Raw genomic sequence first — 24,397 nt, 5'->3', positions numbered from 1 at the left:
ATATTATCCCCACCCGACGTTCCAAATGGCGTCGAGCGATCCTAGTGACACTGATTTCGATAACATGCTTATCAACCAGGATTGTATAGCCAATGGCGTTTTGAAAGCAAAACGCGATTTAACCGATGCAGAGTACGCCGAAGGCTGTTGGAAAGCGGCGAGGTCGAAGGATAAAAACCCTGAGAACGTTTGTATGGGCGGCATTTCCCTTGCTCTCTACTTGCCACGCGTCCCGTACTATGCACCCAATCTCTATCTTCGACTGCTTCGCTAGCACCCACCGGCTTTCTGCCGCTATCAGCTGGCTTCTCAGAATCTGCGCCGCTCCTCCAAGACCGCCTCCGTCGTCTGATGCTAACCTTAATCTTGCGCAGCACGGATTGCTGTAACCATTACCGCTGGCAATAATCTCCGAAAGGCTACTAGACATGGAGATGTAGCAGATAGATGCTGTTCTTGATTCTTTTCGACAATTAAGAAGGTTATGTTTCATTAGCGTGCGTTCCTGATTACCCGTTCTTCAAGCACTCCATGTGTGATATCGATCTTGAAGGTAACATGCCTCACTGGAGGCTTTTTCTGGCGGGATGTTGAAATCCCTATGCTGCATACACAGTATGTTTCCGAACCAATTATATTATACAGTTTCAACACACATATATAAGTGAGATGTTTACAAAGGAATCTTGGAATGGCCGACTGTTAAGCACGTCAGTCAGTTGATTATAGTCAAGTCCATCTTTTCCTAATCTTCCTCACAGCACCTCAAATCTTGCACGTGCTCCCTCGAATGCTTGTCAACATATTCAGCTTCACCTTCACATTACCCAGGCTCTGATACTCCTTGGAGCTCATGCCACGCCTAGCGTTGGCAGCGTTCTTGAAACCACTCCGACCAACACCAGCACCTGCCACGTAGCTAAAGATGGTTAGGAACGCGTTTTCGGGGTTCTCCACTAGATCATAAACCACCAAACCCGCCTCACCGACCGTGCCAACGAGACGAAGCATACTTCGGACCGCTGTCAAGCCCACAGAACCAGCGGCATTGCCAGCCACGGGGATAAAGAACAAAATACCCATGATGAAGTTAAGGATCATCTCCTCTCGTTCTTTCTTCTTGAGTTCGTTTGCCTTCTCCACAATCTTCTCCATTGCCTCGATAGCTTCGACGGCCGAGTATACAGGGATAGACGCGGCATCAACTAAGTCGGCCATTTGCATTTGTTCTGAATGTGCGCGTGAAAAGTCAGTGTGTTTGTCACAAGCTTTATGTGGAGGATGTCTTACCATCATAAAGTCCTGCAATCCTCATTATTTTGAATCGATCCAGCGTCTCCTTCGCTGTGTCATAGGAATCGCCAATCACCTTCTTTGGATTGTAGATCTCGATATTATCGCTCGGTCGGGGGTAGTCATACCACCAGTCAGGCGAGTCGTCTATGCAGCCGTTAACGTCCGCCCCGGCATATTGACAGCCATTGCTGATTCGCATGCGCCTTCTTCCAAACGAGACCCACGACTTCTCAATACCCCAAGTCTCTCCGAGATCATTCCAGAAGCCTTCCTCGTCTTTGAAGCTAAATGTGGCGTTAGGGATAGTTTCACCAACATCTAAACCTTTGTCCTCGAACTCCATCTTCGGGCAGGCGATGTCCAAAGTCATACGACCGCTCTTACAATTCTTATCGCCATCAACGCAGGTTAATCTGCAGGTAGGGTATGTGCAGTCCGAGCAGCAATCAGCGTAGCGGGTTTCTTTGCAGTTGAAATACTTGTCGACTTTGTCAGTGGCCATGAAGTTGTTGATTTGCTCCGGTACTTGGTCCTAGCAAGTGCAAAAGCTGGATTAGTCAAAGCCACAAATATTTCAAAGAGGACGTCTCACCCGAGAGTATTTTTCGTAGACCGCAAACTTCTTGTCATAGCCGTTGTCCATCAATTTTTTGTACTTATTTAGAGCGTCTTCATAATTGGAGATCTCTACAGCGAACATATACTGCTCAAGACAATGGGCGGGTAAGATGTCCTTAGCGTCGTCAATCTGGTCCAAGGTAGTGTACTTAGCCGTGCATCCAGACCAGTAATTCCGATCAATGTAGCTCTCGTCGTCGTCGTCGGCGTCACCGCTTCCACTGTGTGATGTTAGCCTGAAGTGGCTCACTCAGCTTGAGAATCAAATGACATACTCGTTGAAAGCCTGCAGGTCCACAGCCCAATCAGTTGTGCCAGCAAAATTGTAGGAGTCGTAAAATTTTGCACGCTCCTCTTTCATGTCATCATCCATCCATGCCACCCACTCAGTGTCGTTATAGACCATAATGTTCGACCCTTCACTCGTCCACTTCTTCTTGACGTTGCCAGACCGGACAATCTCGTTAATCTCTGCGTTAGAGATATAGCCTGCGGTTTCCGTGCAGCGTCCTTTGGCAGCGTTCGATAGTCGTGGTGATCCAGTAAATCTACACTGTTCAGAGTCGCACCCGGACTGAGCCATCTTGAACGATCGGCCATAGCTAGCAACGCCGACTACTACTTTGTTCGACGCTGCGCCTGCCTTAGTAATCATCGAGAGAGCATCCTTAGTTTCGGTCTCGTTTACGTGAGATCTCAAACAGTTTCCTGTGTCGCAACCAGGCGATGTCCACTTATTACCATAGTCCCATTGGCCATGAAGATCGTAGGTCATGTAGACGATGTAGTCTAGGTCCTTGGCCATATTCTTGATAGGAAATGATTTTAGATACCAGTATGATGCTGGTGCTGCGAAGGAAACCGACTTGGAAGAGCCAACAGAAGACTTCAGGCTAGAGAGAAGCCTGTAGTAGTTCAGGCCGTTCACGGGATCGTCTGAAGGGATATCTGGGATATCGGGAGCCTGAATATCATATGTTAGCCCCATTAACCAAGCAGTTATTAAGCACAGGTAGTACTGACGCCTGGATATTCCCAATCAAGGTCAATACCATCAAGATTATGTTCGTTCATGAAAGAAATAAGGTTGTTCTTGAACTTTTCGCGGTTGGCCTAGCGGTCGAGGTACAATGTCAGTGTGCTTCAAAAGAATTTCGCACATAGTGTTCACTCACAGGCTTTGCGGCTTCGCGGAGAATTTGGAAAGTTCCCGGCTCAGTACTGAAGGCCCAGCCACCGAGTGAGACGATCTTCTTCACGCCTGTCATTCCCTTGAAGATTTCGAATTGTTCCAAAACATTGGGATCAGTGATCTCAACCCGGTAGTCACCTCGGGTGACATTCGCAAACGCGAAATGTATATGGGTATAGGTGGACGTATCGATTTTGTCGACGTGCATTGTCAAGCAAGCTGGAGGATCACTTCAGTTAGTGTGTGCTGAATATGACGTTCACATAAGAAGGCTCACGGCGGTTGAAATTCCAGCTCTCATAATATGCCAGCTTTATTTTGCTTGCCGGGGCTGAACCCTTGATGATGTCTCTGCCGCAGTTGCTGATGCCTACGTCCCAATTAGTTATTGAAAGGTGATATAGCGGCGAGTAGGGGAATCTCTGCCAAGGATATCCACGCAAAGATATTGCAAACGTCGGAGGCACAGATGCTCCGCCATAGATGGAGGGCACTTACAGCCGTTCTTGCCAGGGGCAGAAGTTCCGGGAGCACCCGTCTCGGACTTGGAGATGACGCAAAAGTCGTCAGTCATACCGCACTGGCCCCAAATGTTACAGCAAACGTTGAGTAGGCAGGGGTTGAGGGTAGCAAGGTCTGTTCCAGCAGGAGGTTGGGTTGTGCCATTCATCTTGTTTCGTTAGTCTTTGTGCTCTAAATTCAGCAAACGAGAATGGGTTCTTACCGTTGGTCCACACACGGCGTTCTAGAAAAGCGAGGTTGTCAGTCATGGTGCTCTCATCTCGATGTAATAGTAGAATGGAGGGATGAATAAATACCGGAACGTTGGCAGGCATGGGAGGGCTGCCCTCGCTGATACACATTTTGAAGTCTGGGAAGAGACGGTCGCACCCGTTTCAGCCCCATGTCTTCTTGTTGAAACTCTCAAGCTCAGCCACCGTGATATCACGGGAGACGGCGATCTTGGAGCAATAGTCGTCCTTCTTCGTCGTGTACACGGCGCAATTGCCATTTGCATCCTTCCTTGGTTTTATATCTGGGTATTTACCATTAGAGCAGCAGACCTTTTGACCTTCAATTAATTTTGAGCAGAGATCAGTTTTGGTGTTCGCCTTCATGAAGTCTGCTGAGCTGATGCCGCACTTTGAAGCAAGGGAGCCGCAGCTATCGCCACTAACCACGTCTATCGTTTTGCAGGTGCCATCTGAATTGCCGGCAGGCAAAGTGCTTGGCAGAGTTCCCGTGCTACAGCAGACCTTTTCATCCTTTATAAGTGTGTTGCAGAGATTCTGGCGGTTGAACTTTTGGAGATCGGCCTGGCTTATCCCGCACCGACCTGCGACTGCGAAACAGCCATCGCCAGACTGAACGGTGGTTGTCCTGCAATCAGCCCTGATGCTAAGACGTGATCTAGATTCCATGCGTGCAACTATAGTATTGTTCGCTGCAGTTGTGGTATTAGTACTGTTTGAGGTGCCAGTGACAGGACCGGGGACTCGGAGGTTGACATTCATCCACTCCTCGCCCGCGGTGGCTGGTACGCAAGCTCCGCTGGCCCAGGTCCTAACAACTTCCTGAACAAAGGCAAGATTCTTTGCACTTGTTGCAACGATTCCCAAACTATAATCTGCGCCACGGCCATCGGATCCACATAGCTAATCAGCCCATGTCAGTAACAGTACGGCGGCGACTCAGTGCATCAGCACCTACCTGTACTACGGTAGTCTTTGATATGGCTTTATCTTGTGCGTATTGAAGAAGGTGCTCAAGAACGATCTTAGTGATGCCGTGCTGATGGACTTCAGCTCCAGCAAAGAGACCAATGCTTGACGACTGAGAGTATGCAAACTCCATTGCATTGTTGGTACAGGAAGGCTCCTGTAATTTGATGTGATTGGCGATTTGGCGGCCAGCCGAAAGGAGATGGTTCACAGAGAACTCGTCAGCTCCTACTTGGGGTTGGTGTAGGTAAATGGAGTTCTGTTCCAAAACACGGTTGGCAGTCGTGCAAAGAGACGCCTTCCCTTCCTCGGCTACAAATGCAGCTTTGAGGCCGGAGTCGTAGTCGGCTGAGCAAGCCCTAACAACTGTCTGTGCGGCATCGTCATTGATGGCTGATTTGACGACCATATCGAGTAGCATGGTCTCGTTGCACAGTGCTAGCTTCGTGGCATCGGGAAACAAGAACCATTCGGCTCTCGAGGTCACTGTGTGAAGTGAGCACGACGTCACCAGAGTTTTGAAGTGAACCTACAGTTTTTGTTGCTCGCCGTGCTACAGGAGGAAGGGCAAGCCTTAAGAGCCTCTGCTGATACTCGTTGTGCTGCTGCCAGCCATTCATCGAGGTCGTCACCAGCATCTTGAGCTCGAATGGCGACACGATCATCAGATGGGATGGCCAATACACCTACACTCAGCCGGGCGACCAGAACGAAAGAGTGGAAGAAAGCCCTCATGGTGGCAAAGGAAAGCAAAAAGAGTGTTGAGAACGAGTGAAAGGTGCTCCTGCACTGAAGAGCGCAACTGCAAGGAATGCAGAAAAGCGCGGATTTTGAATCCAGATAAGTTTCTCTGGACCTTGATGCTCACGTGCATCGTACGCTGAAGAGCTCGACACAGTGCATACTACCCATGTGGATTTAGCTCTCCAGGGACAATAGTTGCGCACGGAAGAATTCTTTTGAAGGCCTAGAGCCATGCATCTAATTTGAGCCGCGAGATCCTTTGAATAGCCAGGCACGGGATGTAAACCACAGTCTGCCTCGGAACTCATACCCTGGGATGTTAACATGTGTGGTTGCGATTGATTGTGAGTAGAGTGTAGGAACCTTAGACCGTTTCGGGCAGGGGTGCCGGCGATAGCTGCCAAGGTACGCTACCGTAGCCGTAGATGCAGGGGCAGTTGGACCCTGCGGCATCGTCCTCGGCCCTGTGCTCAGCTAGTGTGCGGCGTAGTCCTGCAAGACCGGCCAAGACGCGACGGACGACCAAGCACGAAAACATTATTAAATTTGTGCAAGATACCCCGGTATTATATCGGCTCTTCTTCAAGAATCCTTCTGCAGCACTGTTCCGCTCCGTGCATATGGTAGCTACAAGGTGAGTGGGCAGTGGCGTGCATCCTAGTTGGAGATTCAGCTAATCAAGCAGCCCAGATACAACCTCAATACATGACTTTAATCCTTCTGCTTATGTTCAAGCATGCTAACCATTCTTGACACATCCCATACGCTCCGGGGCTTCGACGGTCGGGTCTAGATCCGGTCAACGCTTCGGCAGATATGGCGGATGGTGGTTAGGATGAGCAAGTCATCGGGCTATCTAAATTGGGCTTGTTCAAGGCTTTCGATTAGCAAGACTTGGAAAAGGATGCATGGCACTGTTTGAATCCTGGTAAACTTCATGTATCTAGATTCTAGACAAGCGAGGCTGTCCACCTGCGTGTATACCTAAGTGTCCTCCTCCATCACCGGGACATCCATCTTCAGTCATTCGTTCGGTATTATCTTTACTCCAGTCGTTACTGCTCTACAGCACCACAAAATGAGGAACTCTCTTCTTTGCACTCTTTTCTCCCTCTTCGTAGCCGCATGGGCTGGCGGATATCAAGGCTGCCTCGAACGCGTGTGGTTGTATCAAGCCTACTTGATCGATAGTCTCAACGACTACGATGATCAAACAATCGGTTGGCGGTGCAGAGACAAAAATGTCAGTAAGAACACAAAGACATGTGCCAATTGGGTTAGGATGGTACGTCGCATCTGCATGAGTATACAACCCGATCAGACTGACTTATTCGGTACACCAAAAACTAGGAAGGAAGCAAGAGAGGTTCGACTTTGTCCTATGATCAATTCGTATTCGCTCTAGGTAAGACGGGATTGCGTACAGGATGGTCCGTAATGTCAGGAGGCGAGCTTGATGCAGAAGCGACAGCTTTGAAGACATACAACCAATACCTCACGCCAGCGCCTGGTCAGGCTGCGGGTGCCGCCAAGGTCAAAAACTTTGGTGCGTGGTTAGCCGTTAAGGACACTTTCGAGTGGAATGCGTGCATCATGAAAGTTGGTCAAGTGTAAGCAATTCCTTTTCAATAAGGTGTAAGGCAATCACTAACTTTACATGTCAATGTTTAGTGTAGACGATACGTACAGAGCTAGATCATCTGGCATGGATGATGCTACGAAGAAGTTGTTCAAGAATTTTGGTGCGTCACATCCGCACCATTGTGCACCGACACTACATACTGATATGCCACGAATGACTAGATGCCACAAGAGACCTGATCATCAAGGCGCGTAAAGGTGACCATGGTCGTTTCCTCATCGATAGATCCCGGCAGGATCTGCCAGGGATGAAAATCATCCTCGAACCCTTGGGTGCGTAGGACACCAATTTCTATGAGAGACAACAGCTAACAACCCATACTAATCTCTAGGCGATAATCCGGTACGTAACTGTGATCCTGGATAGACTCACAGTGCTTTGTCATGGAAATATCTCGGCTCTTTTTGCTTACTAGATTGTATTTAGGTTGACCCTAAAAAAGAATGGGAAACCGTTAATTGGACGGCGACCGAAAAAATGGCTCGCGAGGCAGGTGACATGGATGCAGGCAATAAAATCGCAACTTTCTTGTACGACTTCTATGAGAGCAGCGCCAATAGTAACAAAGACGCTAGAGAGCACAAGCAGGTAATCGACTCTTTCAAGCAGATCCAAAGTCAACAGCTTGCCTGCGGTCGATAGTTGGAGCCATCGTTGGATCTTGACGAAGATCTTTAGGAATCAGGTTTGGGTCACGGTATCATCAGATAGTTTTGGAGTAATCAACAGTTTTTCATTGGTAGCATTGATTCAGCTTGAAAACTCGTCGTCAGTGTCAAATGCTTCGCCGGTGGCTTCTATCCGCATGGCCATCAGGATCTGTCTACATATGGTTTCCAATTCCAAGCCACGCGCAACTCGACCATCCAATGCGTCAATGAACAGCAGCTTGTCTTCAGTGCAGGGCCAGGGATGCTCATGTGTAGCGTCACCCCACATCCAGAAGCCGTCTGCGCAGACTATATGAATCTCCTCCACATTCACAAACATGCTGAGTTCATTTGATTCGGTATGGTAGAAGGCCTCATTCCCGTTCTCTCGGCTGAACTTGAGACGCTTAATTGCTGATGCGATCGATTTGTACCAGCGGAAATCAGAAGTCCCGATATCCATTATATCAATGTCGAGATCCATCCAAACATAACGCTGTTCAGTTTTGGAAGATTCTGCTTCTTCCCCCTGCTCGTCAGGCGTGAAGAATCTCTCGATGCCGATCTCGGGCGGAATGTTGTTATTGGGTCTTGTTACTGCAGCAACCTCAAAGAAGACTTTCTTGTAAAGTCCAAGGTTTCGGGCTTCCCGGCAGGACTGTAGTATGGCTGGTATAGGCGTAGACGATACCAGCCGGCCATAGTGTTGAGGCCACGCTTGAAAACGACGGACATCGACAGTGCGTGGTTCGACAGTGTCCTTCCAGATTTGCTCTCGGAGCTCCAAAGGAAGCCGCGGAAACGGATGAAAAGTGGTCATGGTGTATGTAGAATGGCGACCAAGTATGCTAGCACTACAGCTAGTAGGCAGGGGAGTAGGCAGCAAAGGGGCCGATATGCTGTAAGAAACAGGTAAAGAAGGCCGTCACACCGAGGGATGTGTTTGATGCTAAGCGCTCCGCGTTTAGCCTTACACTACGGAAAAATACAAATCAGATACGGTGTGGCGACAGTTTGGCTGACAGAATTTTCGAACGTTTAGGCTCAATTTTAAATCACCTGTTTCTGTACCAAGACGGATACAAGTACAAATGCAAGTGCGGGTGAGCAGGGGCCAGGATACTGTTAACCCACACTTCTCGCGTGAACGCAAACGGGCCGAGGCCGGGGTGGCTACAACATGGGGCGACTTTTGCACGTGCACAAGGGCGTCTCTACAGTAGCGCGCGCTTCCTTCAACCGAGATGAGCAAAGCAGAAAAGCCACCTCGAGATACTTAGCGACACCTTCCAAATTGGTCGATAAATCCGAACAAAGAACTTGCATCTGTCAGAAACCCTGTAGCTATGAGTCTTACTGTACATAGGTAGATGGCCAAGCCGAAGGACGTTCCATGTCACCTTCCAACGCTCGGCTGTCCCGTGGTCTAGAACTTAGCATCAGTAGCCCAAGGGACTCGGGACGAGTAAACAAATTGTTTTATGGGCAAGAACCCGGGGTTATCCCCTTCTTTCTAACTTCACAGAGAGTGCCGTAGACTTCTCTCTGACATATTTCTTAACCCCAAAGACATCTTCCTTGAACTTTATCCTTTAGCAAGCTTGCATCATGAGGACTTCTTTGGCATTGCTGTTTACAGCGCTTGCTCAGCGAGCCGTCTCCACACGCAGTCCACTCCTTCAATGGGACCCCGATACGGTCAAGGACTGTGTGGAATGGTACAATAACGGCGAAGGCAAGACTTGCGAATACGTGCTCGAGATCTACAACAGTAAGCTCCCTTCAGATAGCTAATAACTCACTAGTACTGATCCTGTACCTTACTACTTAGTCACTCCAGCAGAGTTCTATGAATGGAACCCTTCAGTCGGCCCTGATTGCAAGGTCTGGCGTCGGCAATCCTATTGCCTCATCACTAAAAGAAAACTGGACGCCTTGAAACCAACGACAACTTCCTCCGAGGTGACCTCCACCACCACTACGAGCACAACTTCTTCTTCTCTCGCGCCTTCCCCTACCGCCTGGAAAGCCTTGGGATGCTACGCTCAGAATCCGACCCACCCACTCCTCCAGCTGAATACGAATGCAAACGGGGATGCATCCCTGACTATTCCTAAGTGCAAGCAAAGCTGCTACCGCCGCGCCTTTAACTTCGTAGGTGTGCAGGAAGGCAATCAGTGTTTGTGCGGCAACTACGTAAACGGCGAGTGGACAAAGAATCAGACTGACTGCAACATTCCTTGTACTGGCAACAAGGCGGACATGTGTGGAGGCAAGGGCGTTGTCAACGTTTTTGAGGCATTGGAGAACGCTACACCAGCCACCACTACCGCTAAGAGCGCGAGTGTCCAGGCCGCTACGGCGAGCAATGGGGCCATAAAGAACAGGGCTCTCTTTGGAATGGGCTTTTAGGCTCACGCTGTATTGGTGGGTGTTCTCAATTGGTGTAGATATACTTATAACATGATGTTCGACGATTGCTTGTAAAGATTTAGAATGACTGAGTGCTTATATCCTTGCTATAACATGTACCAAAGAGCATGCATCAATGAAATCAGACTCCGTCTCCCTACAGATAGCCCTCATGGCCTTCTTCGTAAAAGCGGAAACTGCAATTACGATCTTTTCCCCACGGTACAATACTAAGCAAAACACTCGCATTGCAAACTTTTACGTTCCTCGCCCTCTACACTCCTAACTGCGCTGCCTAGATTCTCCCTTATTATTGGACAAGTCCCGCCAGATGACCTTGTATTCCTTGGCGTTAAGAAAGCGGACTTGCTTGGCATCAGTATAAAAAGCTTGGACGATGAATGTCGAAAAGACTGAAGTCCGTGCAGTCGAGGGAACCATCTTGCAGCCTAAAATGAGGGGCAAATACACTAAGCTTGATCTGGATGTCTGCTATCGTGCGGCTCATTTAATGTTAGTGTGTATATACTTACACCCCGAGGTTCACAGCACGGCCCTTCACACGGGTGCTGCCTAGTGCCGGCTACGAGCGAAACAGACAGGGTTGTCGCGCGAAAGCACGCGGAGTCCATGCAGGATTTTAGTTTGCAAAGAGATGCTTGCGTTTAGATCACCCTGTAATTCGTGTTCATTTCCGTCCTAGATGGCGATAGGCAGTAAGTAGTCTCGACTGCTAGCTCTACTTACTACCGGCAAAATGCAAGGCCCCGGGGTCAAAGCTTTCCCAGGGTCTTTCACCACACTATCGAACTGTGCCTCAATCCTGCAGTACAGAAACTTCACCTCCAACAGTGGTTCATTTTATTATGCATAGACTCAGCCTAGACCAAGATTATGACTGGTATGCTAGGGGGCTAGGAAATAAAATTATACGTGCGACACGATGTTACTATGATGCCAACAGATTAAGTGTTCCCAATGGAGCCGCAACGCCGTCGCCTGTAACAACCGCAAAGGATCCCTGTATAAACATCTTCACGGCACGGCACCATCAAACTCGCATGTACGATGCTGACTCGAGATGTGCTTCAATATGTCTATCACAAGCAATAGTTACTCGGTTGGCGAGAGTTCAAGCGAGGCGCAAAGAGTAGTGGCCTGAGAATGATACCTGCATAGGTCCTCCATGACCCTGCTGACAGACAAATCCAGATCCGGTCGAACGATCCGTATAGTGTGTAAGGCAAGAGATCAGTTCACTTCCGTGTAGTGATTATACACACTAGTTCAAGGCTGCCAAACTTGGACTCAACCTCGGCGGCACACATTCATCCAGCTTATGCCTTTAGCAAGACATGCTTCGGTTGCATATAAGAAGATGAGTGTATGCTGAAGAACAATCTCCAGGCATTCATTCGTTTTCCTCTGCCCACTCCTGCACTCGCAGCCATGTTGTCTTCAACTGCCTGTCTACTCTTGATCGGCGGCTTCTTCCAGGGAGCCGTGTCAGCAGCCCGCATCTTGCCTCGTGATGGACCGACTCCAGCGTTGCCTTATGCGGATGACACCACCAAGTACTGCATTTGGTGGCTCGACTATGAGTCTGGCGGGTCCTGTGCGGATATGCTTGAGGCCAACTTGATCAGCCTTGATGAGTTTCGTCGATGGGTAGGAACTCCGCAGCTTCTCTGTACTTACGACCGCGCTGACAAGACATATAGAACCCTTCTGTAAACGCGGACTGTGGCAACCTGGTTGTCGGAAAGTCGTACTGCATTGAGACCGCCGATGAGCCGGTAGCCTCTGATCCGGCTCCGGCTCCGGCTTCGAGCTCTACTTCATCTGTACGGTCGTCAGCTGTGCCCACGCCCTCGACATTCACAACCTCGTCGGTGCCTGTGGTCACAAGCTCTGCAAGCAGGTCAACGCCACCATCAACGACCACGACCACCAGCGCCGGAAATGGAGTGGAAACTCCTCAGCCCACCCAGCCTGGCATGGTAAGATATACATGTACGAGATTCATGTAAGACATGCACTAATTTTGTACCTACGAATCTGTCAGGTTTCAAACTGCAACAAATTCCACTACATCGACCAGAACACTGTTTGTAGCCAAGTGCTTAGCTACCAGAAGATCTCGGTTGCAGACCTCTTCAGGTGGAATCCATCGGTCAACGCGGATTGTACCGGACTGCAGAAGTTGGTAAATGTCTGCGTCGGTGTCATCGGCGGCTCCACGCCAACGCCTAGTACTACTACACCTACGCCTACTCCCACCGCCACCAAGGGTAACAACGGCGTAGAGACCCCTCTACCCACCCAACCAGGCATGGTTTCCAATTGTGCCGTCTTCCATTACATTGGCCCCAACACGGTCTGTAGCCAGGTCCTCAGCTACCAGAAGATTTCAATGGAGGATCTCTACCGATGGAATCCCTCGGTCAACGCCGATTGCACAGGCCTGCAGAAACTAGTCAACGTATGCGTCCGCGTCATTGGCGCCACAACGACTACCCCTAAGCCCAGCACCATCACCACCGCAGGAAATGGAATTCAAACGCCTCAGCCGACGCAACCAGGCATGGTAAGAGTTCCATGTACAAAACCTCATGCAAGACATGTACTGATTTGACCCACTACTAGGTCGCAAACTGCAACAAGTTCCACTTCATCAACCAGGGTGTAGTATGCAGCCAAGTGATCAGCTACCAGAAAATCACCCGCGAAGATTTCGTCAAATGGAACCCCACCGTCAACGACGATTGCTCCGGCATGTGGGCCAATGTCAATGTGTGCGTTGGCGTCATCGGAGGAGGTGCATCGTCGCCGACACCTACTACTACCACGAGCCCGGCCAACGGCATTCAGACACCGCAGCCCACACAACCTGGCATGACTTTGAATTGCAAAAAGTTTCACTATGCCGCCGAGGGCGTCGTCTGCAGTCAGCTTACCAGCTACAACAAAATCAGCCTGGCTGACTTTGTAAAGTGGAACCCGGGTGTTGGAAGCGACTGCAGGACAATGTGGGCAAACACTTATTTCTGTGTCGGTGTTTGATAGAGAGATGGAGATTTTCGTTGGTTTGTGCGCGCGCGCGCGGAACAGGAATGTTTGTTTCATGCACGTGATTAGATAATGTTTATATGAATAATCTTCATGATTGCGTTTATAAATCGATTTTGGAAAGTAAACAGGTGTATATACCTTTTTTTTAAAAAAATTTAACTGACATCTCAAATAGTATAACCCGCTTTTGTTGCAATCTGCTTGAGGTATTTGACGATGGGATATGACTGCAACATCCCTTCCTTTCAAAAAACCCCCCCCCCTAGGTTTAGAACAGCTTTTTCTTGTTTACGAATAGGAATAATAGTAGTAATTGGACGATAATGCTGAGGGAAGAAAAAAAAATACATTTATTTTCTATGTATACACAAAGAGTATGTGCATGTCTAAGTGTACTTAGGGTATCAAACTCCCCAGAGCGCCTGCACATTATCTGTCCGTCTTAATCACTCTTTGAACCTCATTTCTATCCTATCTAGTGATTCCTCCACCACAATGTCTTGACTGTTTGACTCAAAAGAGCAGATCTGCATACTCGCCCAGTACGCCTTCTTTACCGCCATCGAAGAAATCATGCAGGCCGTCCATGGCGGCAAATTTGCTTGCAATTTCCAGCCCGCGTAGTCGCTCCGCCTCGATGATGTCCCAGTTCCATTCGTCTGGCTGGACGACCCTGGGTAAGCTAGTTTCGTTTTGCTCGTTTTGCTCGGGCACGGGACCGTGGTATTCCCATCCCTCTGGTTTCAATGGGACCATTTCGGAGTCAACGAGGGCCTGCTCTGGCGGGACTGTGATCCTGCCACGCTTAATGACGTACTTGGCAAGTGCAGTCGCGTAAACTGCGCCTTTCAACTTTTCCGGATCAACGTTTGCAGAACGGGTCTTTGACTTTTTCCAAGGCTGCAGTGTCCAGCTCTCTGGCTGGGCTACGCCGGGCTTGACGAGATGAGTTACGAGGTAGAACCACTTCCTATCCCAGCAGAGTAGTCTGGTCCACATTTCAAACTTTTGATAAGGCGGAATCTCCCTCTTGAATAGACAACTTATCCCGCCTAGCGCGATGATATGCCTGCCTGGTGTACCCTCTGTGGCTCCCATAGCTCCAGCCACTTTGGCGCCAGACCGGCGACTCTGTTTTCGGATGGCGTTACGCATCAACGCGGTGAAGAGGTGGGTACGTGAAACGTCCATGTCGCTGAAGTAGGTACTGTTGGACTTGTGCAAGTTGTAATCTGTTTCGACGAGGGTGGTCCGAGTCGAGGAGATCATGGGTTGAAACAGGGCATGAGGAGGAATGGGCGTAGGCTGGACGTAAATGTGGTAAAGCATGGCGCGAAAGACACGTATCTAGGTACCTGATCAGTTTGCTGGCTCGCATCTCGTATCGGGTAAAAGTAGTCATACATGCCAGACAAAGGGCAGGTTCTTCAAGTTGGCCGCGGCAAGAAGAATCGCAGCTATCCTCCACAAACCACCAGGCGCATTATAGCCTGTCCAGCGAGCCAGCGCAACCAGCAGGCCGTCTCTCCATGCCGGTTGCGCCACGAGGGCTGCCATGGACGCACCTGCAACGACAACGCCAGTCGTTTGCACCATGGTTACCATGCCAGGTTTGACCGACGAAAACCCAAGAAACAAAGATGACAGCAAAGAAAACACGGATTTCGATTCGAGTGCAGGGACGTTGGTCGGATGGAGTGCAGCACATCCACCCTAATCGAATTGTCACGTTTCTAATCACAAGCCTCGGCTCGGAGTTTAGTAAAGTCCCGACCATCCATGCTCTCGCATCAACGTCCAAGGGAAATCAATGATTAATTATAACGCAATCCACCAAAAAAGTCCGATCGCTCGGCCACGTGTGGGGCAGGATTAATGCCGGAGCTCGTTTACTAATGCTCGTTTTTGGAAGTATTACTTTTTCTTGCCCTTGGTCTTGTCTACCACGTCGACCCAATTCTTGTTAACACCTCGCTTCTCCAACGCCTTGATGATGGCATCCTTTTGCGGGCCTTGGACCATAACCTCCATGATGGGAGCTTTTGGACTGGAACCTTGCAGCTTGTCGATGCTCGTGCTGCCTGCACACGTTTTTCTCAGTTCGTCGGCTAGAGGCTGATGGGAGATATAGTAAGGTTCCAGGCCATGAACCTTTGTGACTGTTTTGTTGCCACTACGTGTCTCGAGGATGATTTGAATCTTGGGTGGAGCGCCCGCTTTGGGCTTCGTGTCTGCAATGCTGGCATCGTTGCGAAGAATTGCGTGGAAGGGAGAGGCGGCCGCAAGCATGCGTTCTGCCAGAGCGTCTCTAGGCATGGCCCCTGATGAGAGCGCTGCGTTGTCGGCTGCCGACGAGCCCAGGAGTGCATCTGCTAGCTGGGGATTTATGCGAACAAGACGCTTGTTCTTTTGATCAATGAGGTTCTCAGCCTCGACATATGCCAATAGGATCTGCTTGAGCTCGGCCGGCGTGTAAAGACCTCGGGGGTCCGCTTTAGAAGCAGCCAGGATAGGGGCTAATTTCTCCTTGGGTCGGAGTACTGAAACAAGCTTTAGTTTCTGGCCGAGTGACGGGTCGGCGGATAGTGGTGGGGCAGCCTTATCGCTTGTACTCGTGGCAGTCGGGCCGTCCTTCTTGGGTAATCTGTATGGGACAAACGACTCCAACTGGCGGTCTTTGAAATCAATATCGAGAACAACAACCTCGTTTCCGTCACGATCCTTGGACTTGATGATGAGCTGCTTGTCGAGGTACTTGAGGAACTTTCGCAGATTCTTCCAGCTTGTCTTTTTGATCTGCAAAGAAGCGGTTCGCGCAGGAGTGTAAGTGGGGAGAAAGGGCTGGACGAGTTGCGACATGACATGCGACTGAGACAGAGGGAATTCAAGTCCGTAGGTCGGGTGTTGTTTGTTGTGGTCCATGTGGTAGCGCACTCCGAACAGAAAGGCGTTTTTGAAGGCATCGTCGATTTCTGGACATGGTTAGCTGTTGGGTGTGGGGCGTGAATGCAGCAAAGGTACCTTTGGTCGTCAGCTCCTTGTCCTCGAGCGTGTCGATGAAATCAGGGTTCGAGGGTGCGTCTTCGCCCTGGATAGCGTCGAGGGTTTCGGGCGGAGAAGGGTCGGCGGGGGTGGTCCCGAGTGGGACGCCGCCGTCTTGATCATCGTCGCCGTCAAGATGGATGGCGGCAGTGCGGTCCGCGAGGGATGCGTCGGGGGATGTGTCGCTGTCCCAGCCGTCAATGGTGTCTGGGGGGTCGCGGCCCGGCTTGCCTGCTGCACTCCAGGACCACAACTCGTCACCTGCCCAATGGATCGTGGATACGGCATGGCCCTTTGTACCTTGAGTGCTTCCTAGAGCACTGACATCGACGATGCACTCGCCCACGGCCATGGGCACGGATGGAGCCTCGAGGCTGGCAATGGCAACAATAGCGCCTTTGGTAGCATTCTTGGGGAAGGGAGGGCCGCGCTGGAGGCCGGGCGTCATCAAGTCGGCGCCCTGCTTGAGCTTGTCGACGACGAAGAGCGGGGTGTGCAGCAGGGGAACGATGGCGGGGTTGTGCCAGAGCGTGTAGACGGTGGGGTAGAGGCGGTCGCGCAGCTTGAGCCAGAGGACGCGTTGGTCGCCGTCATCGTGGGCGCCGACATAGAGAGTGCCCGTGACGGTGCTGAGGTCTGGGCCGGCCGTGGTGGTGAAGCGGGCAGACTGGGCATTGTCGGGCAGTATGGAGCGTCGCAGGGCGGTGAGAGCGGCGGCATCGTCAGTGGGCGTGTCTATGGCAAAGTCTGCGATGATCTGGTCCGCTGTCCTGCGCCGGTCGCTCGACTTGAGCGGGGCGAGGGGCTTGATCTGGGCGTTGTCAATATGTGTGTGTGTGTATGTGTGTGTGTGTGTATGTGTGTGTGTGTGTGTACAAGGAGTGCAGGGCGACACTTGCATTGGGTTTCTTCTTGAACATGCTCAATTAGTGGCCGTGTAATGTGCGGGCGACGAGGGACGGCGACATGAGTGCGTATGGGTATGTGTGTGTGTGTGTGCGTGTGGGTGGCGGGGCACGCCTGCACTGAGCGATGACGCTGCGCGGGCTGCTGCTCGCCCAGGACAAACGACGCAGGGGCAATCGACTATGCATATGCAGATACGTTGAGCGAGTGCTTGTGTGTGGCCTGGCCTGGTAACAAAAAAAGAAAAAGAAAAAGAAACACCAAGGGCGGCCCCTATACAAGCAACGAGGCCCCCCAAAATGAAGGTTGAGGAAGCAATGCCCATGCCGGCCATGGCCCAATCCTGCCCTCTCCCCGCATCCCAGCAGACTGGCCAGGCCGCCGCCGTTGGCACCGAACCCATGTCGCCCATCCGCCGTGCGCCCCAAGCTGCCATGTATATGTGTGTGTGTGTTATCTTTGTATCGAGTAGGTTAGTAGGCCTGTGTAGTCTACAAAAGGTACGTACAACAGGTACCACCACACCCATGTAGATGCGCTACCTGTGCCTGCACCCCTCGACGCACCGTCGCCCCTGTGCCTGTCTGTGCCTGTGCTGCAACTCGACACGTCCACAGACTCGCTCCAACACATCGACACACACACACACGCCCTTCGCCTCCGTCAGCACTGGCTCCGGCACCGAGTAAGATCACATCACGGCCAAAAACTCTGCACGCGAAGGCCCGCCCAGCCAACCCAGCCAGCCCACAGCACTAGCCCACTATGCGCTCTCGGCCCCGGAGCCTCTGTGCCGTCCATCCTCCCCAACTGTCCATGGAATCATGCGGAGAAGCGGCGCCACAACAAGGCCAACCTGCGCCTGTTTGCTCCTGTGCTCCCTGACTCCCGACCGTCCTCATAACCCCCCGACACCCTCGCCCGCTGTCGACTCGCCCTCTCCGCCTCAGCCATGGTAAAAGTGTTGAGCCCCATCTGTGAAGCCCTACGCCGCGTGACATCACTGCTCTCTTCCTCGGCTTCCGCCTCGGCTTCCCGCCTCCAGGATTGAAATTTTTACCCCAACACCATGAGCCCTCTTCCAGACATGGGCTGGCAGGAGAATCACGTCGTCCCAAAGCCCACCGACCGCGAGGAGCTCGTCCTCGAGGCCTGGGCCCAGGGCTACCTCGTCGGCTCCCTCATCATCATGGCCTTCATCACCCTCGCAAACATGCGCAGAGGCGTCTTGTTGCACAAGGTCAGTCCACCACACTAACAAACTTGCGCCCCCCAAACACTTCCCGCCATTTACTAACATTTACCTCCAGTTAATTCTCCTCGAAGTAAGTCGTCTTCATCTCTCTTGATCCTGCCTTCCATTTTATCACAAGGCGCCCCACTGACCAATTACCCACTCAGCTCATTCTCGGCTTATGGCAAGGCTTCTGGTTATTCTTCCCCACCCCTGTCCACGCCTGGTGGCTCTCCGTCGCCGCCATCTTCCTTAATGCTTCATGGTCGCTGCATAATGTCATTGCCTGGATGAAGATCAAGCCCTTTTTCTCAAAACCCACCAGCTACATCTTCATCGGCACCATCATCCTGGCCCAGCCATACTGGATCCTCGAGATTTACGCAAACTTTGCCTACTTCCACGGCGTCAACAGGCTCTTTCTCAGCACCAGGCCCTACGAGGCTCTCTGCCGCGATCCATGGTGGATCTTGACCACCGTCTACCTCTTCTGGGTCATCAAGACCCAGTATGAGCTCAGCATCAAGGAAATCATACGCATCTCTCCGCGCTTCGGCATCATGCTATTCTCCATGGTTCTCAGCATCATCTTCATCATAATGGATATCCTGTCTGTCACCGGCGCGCTTTCTCTCCCAGGCCCTACGGGTATCAATCCTTTCTGGAAATTCGCCTTTGTCTTCAAGTGCTTGACCGACTCGGTTGTTCTCGACGATTTCAAGGTCGCCCTGGACCGTCTCCGCGCTTTCCGAATTAGCCGATTAGGCAGCTTCTCTGGAGACATGAGCGACAGCCGCAGCCGCAACGGCAACAACCTCGTCGCTACCTGGGAAGAGATGGAGAGAGAGGCCAACGCTCTACAAAATGTTCGCAGTCCCGATGGCGACTATATCCATCCTAGCAATTTCCCCTTCAAGCCCAAACGCGCTCGCAGACCGCACAAAGACTCGGTCATGTTTCCAAACCAACCAGACTATCGCGACTGCAACGCCGGCCTAGACCCCGAGGACATTGTACCTAGTGCGCTAGTCGATGAGCCTGCAGGGCCGCTAGACAATGGACATCCCGGGAGCAAGAAACAGCATCACTTCATCGACGACATGTATGGCCCTGATGAAAGACACAGGGTCGCCGAGAATGACTACGCAGAAGCAATGAGAGATATGCACCGCGATAGTCTGCTGACACCCGCGCCAGCCCCTGAGTCTCCGCGGAAATTTGGGCCTCACGGTTGATGGAGGTGCAAAATTGAATGTCACGTGACTGCCGATCGAGTCCTTGGCATCCTTCCAACCCTAACCCGCGCACGAGTCTCGGTCCAAATCCAGTCTAGTCCGCATCTAAACATGCACTCGTCAGTAATACGACCACTGGACCCGACCGGATTTCCTCCCTGCAGTCTCAGAACGGAGCCCCCAGTCCTAGTTTTATCGCCACAGTGGCGACGAGACAAATCTTTCAACTAGGGGAAAAAATCAATCCCTAAAACATCACTTGAACGACGATAGACGTTGTTCGTCACTACCGCCCCTCGAGACTGCTCCCCTCAACACACAAACAAAGACCATCAAATGGCATATCATGCGCGTAATACCAAGGCCCCGGCCCAACTGCAATCAAGCAGCTCATTTTACTCATATACCCATTTGCTTTTTTTCTTCTTCTCTAAGCGCCTATAACCACCTTTCACACACACAAACACGCAATACATACATATCTTCAGCCATACACATATACAAAAAAAGGCCAATGTACTTTGCATCGATAGAAAAACCATGTAGTTCCATGTCGCATACAGCACACGCAGTAGCTTAGAACACTAGCAAAGAAAGTACGAAACTAGAAAAGAAAAAGAAAAAAGAGAAAAAAAAATGTTAAATTACCTTACCAAACTCCCTTGTGCAATGCGCTTTCCCATACTTGGATGAAACTCCCGAAAAAGTAAAGAAAAGTGAAGAGAGAGAGAGAAAAAGGAAGTATCGAAAACCAGTTGCATTGATGCCCCGTTTTTTCTTCTCAACCGCCCTCACACCCGTCCTCCCCTTATTCTCCCATGAACCGCTCGTAAAAATCAATCATGCTCACTCGACTCTCCTTTTCCAACTCCTGCACACACTGCCACGCAGACATGACCCGCCCAATCGTCTGCATCTCGTCTCGCCACTGCTGCACAACCCCCGCCCGTGGATCCGTATGCACCAGGAAAAAATGGCGGTAGTCGCGTCGCAGGTCAACGTGCAAGCCTGCATAGTAGCGCATCATGTTTAGGTTGGCTGCCGCCGCGTCGCGTTTAACTGTTTTGAAGTATGCGACTGGCTCGCTGTCTGCAATTACTCGGCGCTCGGATAGAATGGGGAATTTGCCCATTATGCGGCTGAGGGGCTCAGAGGGGTAGTCTTGCTCGATGTATCGTGTGTCGGATAGGAGAGTGTAAAGGCGGGCACGGCTGTTGTTGCTGTTAGTTTGCATTCGTGAGATAATGATTGAGCATAACAAACCTCTGCATTTCTGCATCGCCGCTGTCGAGCCGGTCTTCGTACTTCTTGCAGTAATCAAATAGATACTTCATTAGTTCTGGGCGGACACATAGACGCCAGAGTAGATTTGCGGTTTCGACCTGGCCTCCCGCATTTGGCAGGCCCTTGATCTGCTTCAATTCTTCAACTTTCGCGAGGAATAGCTCGATAATTTTCAAAGCGACTTGCGGCTCCTTGTCAAATACCTCGTCGGTAATGTAGATGAACCCACCGACGGGGAAGATTTCCACCGGACCATAGCGATATACGAGTGGATCAAGTGACAAAGCAGCATCGTACGCGATGCCTTCCTGGATGCCAAGTGACCAGACACGAATCTCATGATGGAGCATATCTCCTAATCCCGGTAATTCGGTGAAGTACTCGAAATCAGCATGTGCCTAGTACAAGTCAATACAGCACTAATGCTGACTCCACATTCAACCTACAATGATGACGCCAGAACCTCCGCTCTTAATTTCCTGCTGGAACTTCGCCCACCCGCCTGAAAAATGTACGCCACTGACCTCGACGTGGTGCATCAGCAGCCATCGAGTAATCAACTCCAGCTCCTCCGCATGCTCTTCTGAGTGGTACACCAAGAAAGCTCGTCGGTCTATTAGTTTAATTCCTCTTTCACAATTATTACTGCCAAATAATTCTTCAAAGTCGAGATCGCACACTGAGTCGATCCTCTTCCGCACCTTCTCACACGTTGCTTCGGGTGCACCAAGTTCCACAGGATCCGCAACCTTGGGCGACTTGAGACGAGATAAATCATCGTCTGTAGGCGCCACATCCTCGCTCTTGTCAGGCAGAGGACGATAAGAAGATACAGCGTAGTTATGCGGAGCACGAGCAGGAATTCCAGTATCATAATGTTGGAACTGGCATTTCTCCGCAGTGTTTCGACAAATGTCATTGGCCCAGTACCAGCATGTCAAATCCTGAGGGGCCAGTCTATCCATACTTTTCACTGGCTTTAGTGCACCATGTTTTCGCTCATTTTGCGGCTTTGCTGGTTTCGATACGATTTCTGGTCGCTCGTTGTGCGGCTCCATTGGCTTCTGTGCACCATTTGTTCGCTCATCAAGTGGCTTCACTGATTTCGGTGTACCACCTTTTCGCTCACACATCGGCTTTATATTCTTCTCGATTCGAGTAGGGGTATCGCTGGCGTGATTTTCGTTTGGTGCCCAGCCGGTATTTCGGTGGGCAAAGAGACACTTGTCAGCTGGCTTAAAACATCCAGTCTTTCCGTACAGCCAGTGGGTGCATGTAAGAGGTGGCCTGCGGTATTTTGGGGGTATAAATCCTCCAGCATGGCCTACAGGGTAATCGCGCCCGTCTGGATCCTTGTTGCGATGCAGAAAAATACAGACTTGAGCAGTCTTTGTACAGTTGTTGCTGAGCCGCCATTCAGGACACACCTGCGGAATTTTGTCCACCTCCCAGGGTGCTAGGGGGATATTTTCGTCGGTCAAAATCTCGCTCCTAGACCCTCCCTGAGCATCATCGCACTCTGGGCTCCTTGGACGGCTCTGGCCAACCTCACGGCGAGCATAGGGATCATCACGTGGGACTGGGGGTTTTGGCCTGACGGTACTAGACGGGTCATTTACAATCTCGAGTGCTGCCGGATTAGGCGTGCCTTCAGCACGCGACCGCTTTAGTGCCACTGCTCGGAAGTGTAAAGTGGAGAATGCTTTTTGGCCCTTTGTCCATTCACTACGCAACTGCACCTTTGGCTGGTTTACCACCCTTATGGCACCACTACGTTTGGCCTTGTTGACCGGTCTTTCTGCAGAAGCAATTGAAGTATTAGACGCACGAGCCATTGGTGTTGCGCTGGTAGTGTTTGCTTGCTGCTGTTTGGATTTTGAAGGAGGAGCATTAGCTTCATTAGCTGTCACAGACGCCGCTGCAGCTGGTTTATTACTCTGCGGAACTGCATCTTTTAGAGGTTGAGATGGTTTCTGTAGCTCCTGGTTGGTTGCCTGCTTGGTTTGGGTTGCTTTTGCGATTGGTTCCTTGCTCACAGGTACCGCAGTGCGTTTAGTCGGGCTGCATGGTAACTGCAATGAATTGCGTCTTGATTGACTATCACTAGCCGAACCCTTGGTGCCAATTGAACTGCGTGTCGTCTTTTTCGAAATTTTACCCAATTCAGCCATCGTTGAGTCATCTGTTAAGTCTGCCTCGGATGATGATAGATCCGACTGCGCCAAAGGTAGTTTACGGGCTGTTTGAGGTTGCTTGGCTGATGATGGGCTGTGAGCACCGACAGCAGCTTGTGGAAAGTTCTGCTCCTGCGATTGATTTGATGCGGCACGCCCATCTTCGGCTTCGCTGTTCGACACAAAAAGTGCCGACCGTTTCTTTGACAATGCAAGCCTCTGGCGCTTCTTATCGCGCTTTGCTTTTCTGGCCGCCCTGGCCGTTTCTGCAGCTTCGATTGCGGCATGGAAGTCGTCTATGTTCTTTTGACAATACCTGTGGAAGTGAGGCTCGCCCATAGACTTCCTACATTCATGCCATGCTCGGAGCAATGGTGGTGTGTCGGATGGATTGTTACCATCATCATCAGGAATTATAAAGGCGGATATGGGCTCCCAAGTGCCTATGAGGCTTTAGTAACTCGTGGATGTGGGGAGGTGAGATTGCATGGCAGGCTACCATGACGAAAAATCTGGAAAAAGTTTGTTTTGCAGGGAGGCTTGGAATACTTACATCTTCACTACTCGTCAGCCAGCTTCCGACAAGGCGGAATGGTCAACTCACTCGTGAAGTGGATAGCCATCCCATTTGGTCAGGTACTTGATACCGCGGAAGGGGGGTTGGTAAGGATCATCATCGTCCCAAATGTCCCACTTCTCGGCCAGAATTTCCTCGACTGCGTAGACTGCATCGTCAGGGGGTTCGCCCTCGACCGTCGATGTGATGGAAATGTCGTCGGCGTCCAAGTCTGTGTCGGGTTGTGGAGACATGTGGCGGGCGAGTTCCTGATTGGTGAGGAGCGGCAAGTATGAAATGCTGAAACTGGAACGGCACGCAGGTGATCGCTGTGTGGGTGCAATTGGCCCGGCACTAAATAGAGCACGCGGTCCTGTGCAAGGTGCAGCAGCAGTGGGCACGCGGAGAGGAAAAGTGAGAGACTATCTAAGTGGCGTTTTGAGCGTTGAGCGATGAGGTGGACAAAACAAGCAAATCAAAGCCAGTACCAGACAGGCACAACCGAGCACCCCTGCGTTGCATGCACGGTAAGGAGGACTACGTAGGTGCATGGGGAAGGTGAAAGTCGGGAATGTCACTAGCGGCTCGCTTACCTAAGACAGGCAAGGGCTCGGGCTCG

At 51.0% G+C, this 24,397-nt stretch overlaps 9 protein-coding genes across 9 annotated transcripts; 4 read left to right on the top strand and 5 right to left on the bottom strand.

The window, feature by feature from the left end:
* Positions 1 to 765: 765 nt before the first annotated feature.
* Positions 766 to 5,562, bottom strand: COCVIDRAFT_33237 (glycoside hydrolase family 18 protein; the record flags this gene model as incomplete). Its single annotated transcript, XM_014706499.1, has 13 exons — positions 766 to 1,229; positions 1,291 to 1,828; positions 1,889 to 2,135; positions 2,190 to 2,878; positions 2,938 to 3,027; positions 3,090 to 3,325; positions 3,384 to 3,476; positions 3,605 to 3,776; positions 3,831 to 3,851; positions 3,925 to 3,977; positions 4,029 to 4,761; positions 4,817 to 5,313; positions 5,361 to 5,562. 13 exons carry the CDS (start codon positions 5,560 to 5,562, stop codon positions 766 to 768), a joined length of 4,035 nt encoding a protein of 1,344 aa, XP_014561985.1.
* A 1,087-nt stretch (positions 5,563 to 6,649) lies between these two features.
* COCVIDRAFT_85196 (hypothetical protein) lies at positions 6,650 to 7,855 on the top strand (the record flags this gene model as incomplete). Its single annotated transcript, XM_014706498.1, has 6 exons — positions 6,650 to 6,856; positions 6,922 to 7,181; positions 7,243 to 7,313; positions 7,375 to 7,485; positions 7,545 to 7,555; positions 7,640 to 7,855. 6 exons carry the CDS (start codon positions 6,650 to 6,652, stop codon positions 7,853 to 7,855), a joined length of 876 nt encoding a protein of 291 aa, XP_014561984.1.
* Positions 7,856 to 7,963: 108 nt separating this feature from the next.
* On the bottom strand, positions 7,964 to 8,683 carry COCVIDRAFT_85490 (hypothetical protein; the record flags this gene model as incomplete). The annotated part of the gene is made up of 2 exons (XM_014706497.1): positions 7,964 to 8,392; positions 8,471 to 8,683. 2 exons carry the CDS (start codon positions 8,681 to 8,683, stop codon positions 7,964 to 7,966), a joined length of 642 nt encoding a protein of 213 aa, XP_014561983.1.
* An 818-nt stretch (positions 8,684 to 9,501) lies between these two features.
* On the top strand, positions 9,502 to 10,242 carry COCVIDRAFT_56476 (hypothetical protein; the record flags this gene model as incomplete). Its single annotated transcript, XM_014706496.1, has 2 exons — positions 9,502 to 9,634; positions 9,695 to 10,242. Coding segments are annotated over 2 exons (681 nt in total), but the record flags the coding sequence as incomplete, so codon positions are not given.
* A 1,482-nt stretch (positions 10,243 to 11,724) lies between these two features.
* Positions 11,725 to 13,338, top strand: COCVIDRAFT_33233 (carbohydrate-binding module family 50 protein; the record flags this gene model as incomplete). Its single annotated transcript, XM_014706495.1, has 4 exons — positions 11,725 to 11,943; positions 11,997 to 12,275; positions 12,341 to 12,862; positions 12,922 to 13,338. 4 exons carry the CDS (start codon positions 11,725 to 11,727, stop codon positions 13,336 to 13,338), a joined length of 1,437 nt encoding a protein of 478 aa, XP_014561981.1.
* Positions 13,339 to 13,860: 522 nt separating this feature from the next.
* On the bottom strand, positions 13,861 to 14,943 carry COCVIDRAFT_33232 (hypothetical protein; the record flags this gene model as incomplete). Its single annotated transcript, XM_014706494.1, has 2 exons — positions 13,861 to 14,694; positions 14,752 to 14,943. The coding sequence occupies 2 exons, from the start codon at positions 14,941 to 14,943 to the stop codon at positions 13,861 to 13,863; spliced, it is 1,026 nt and encodes a 341-aa protein (XP_014561980.1).
* A 318-nt stretch (positions 14,944 to 15,261) lies between these two features.
* COCVIDRAFT_33231 (hypothetical protein) lies at positions 15,262 to 17,309 on the bottom strand (the record flags this gene model as incomplete). Its single annotated transcript, XM_014706493.1, has 3 exons — positions 15,262 to 16,319; positions 16,369 to 17,200; positions 17,289 to 17,309. The coding sequence occupies 3 exons, from the start codon at positions 17,307 to 17,309 to the stop codon at positions 15,262 to 15,264; spliced, it is 1,911 nt and encodes a 636-aa protein (XP_014561979.1).
* A 1,055-nt stretch (positions 17,310 to 18,364) lies between these two features.
* Positions 18,365 to 19,764, top strand: COCVIDRAFT_85407 (hypothetical protein; the record flags this gene model as incomplete). The annotated part of the gene is made up of 2 exons (XM_014706492.1): positions 18,365 to 18,535; positions 18,697 to 19,764. The coding sequence occupies 2 exons, from the start codon at positions 18,365 to 18,367 to the stop codon at positions 19,762 to 19,764; spliced, it is 1,239 nt and encodes a 412-aa protein (XP_014561978.1).
* An 808-nt stretch (positions 19,765 to 20,572) lies between these two features.
* COCVIDRAFT_85180 (hypothetical protein) lies at positions 20,573 to 24,032 on the bottom strand (the record flags this gene model as incomplete). Its single annotated transcript, XM_014706491.1, has 6 exons — positions 20,573 to 20,975; positions 21,028 to 21,446; positions 21,495 to 22,063; positions 22,178 to 22,893; positions 22,963 to 23,673; positions 23,827 to 24,032. 6 exons carry the CDS (start codon positions 24,030 to 24,032, stop codon positions 20,573 to 20,575), a joined length of 3,024 nt encoding a protein of 1,007 aa, XP_014561977.1.
* Between the last annotated feature and the right edge of the window lie 365 nt (positions 24,033 to 24,397).

This window comes from Bipolaris victoriae (genome assembly GCF_000527765.1).
Source record: "Bipolaris victoriae FI3 unplaced genomic scaffold scaffold_3, whole genome shotgun sequence".
Lineage (NCBI taxonomy): Eukaryota > Fungi > Ascomycota > Dothideomycetes > Pleosporales > Pleosporaceae > Bipolaris > Bipolaris victoriae.
This window is presented reverse-complemented; position numbering and strand designations above follow the sequence as displayed.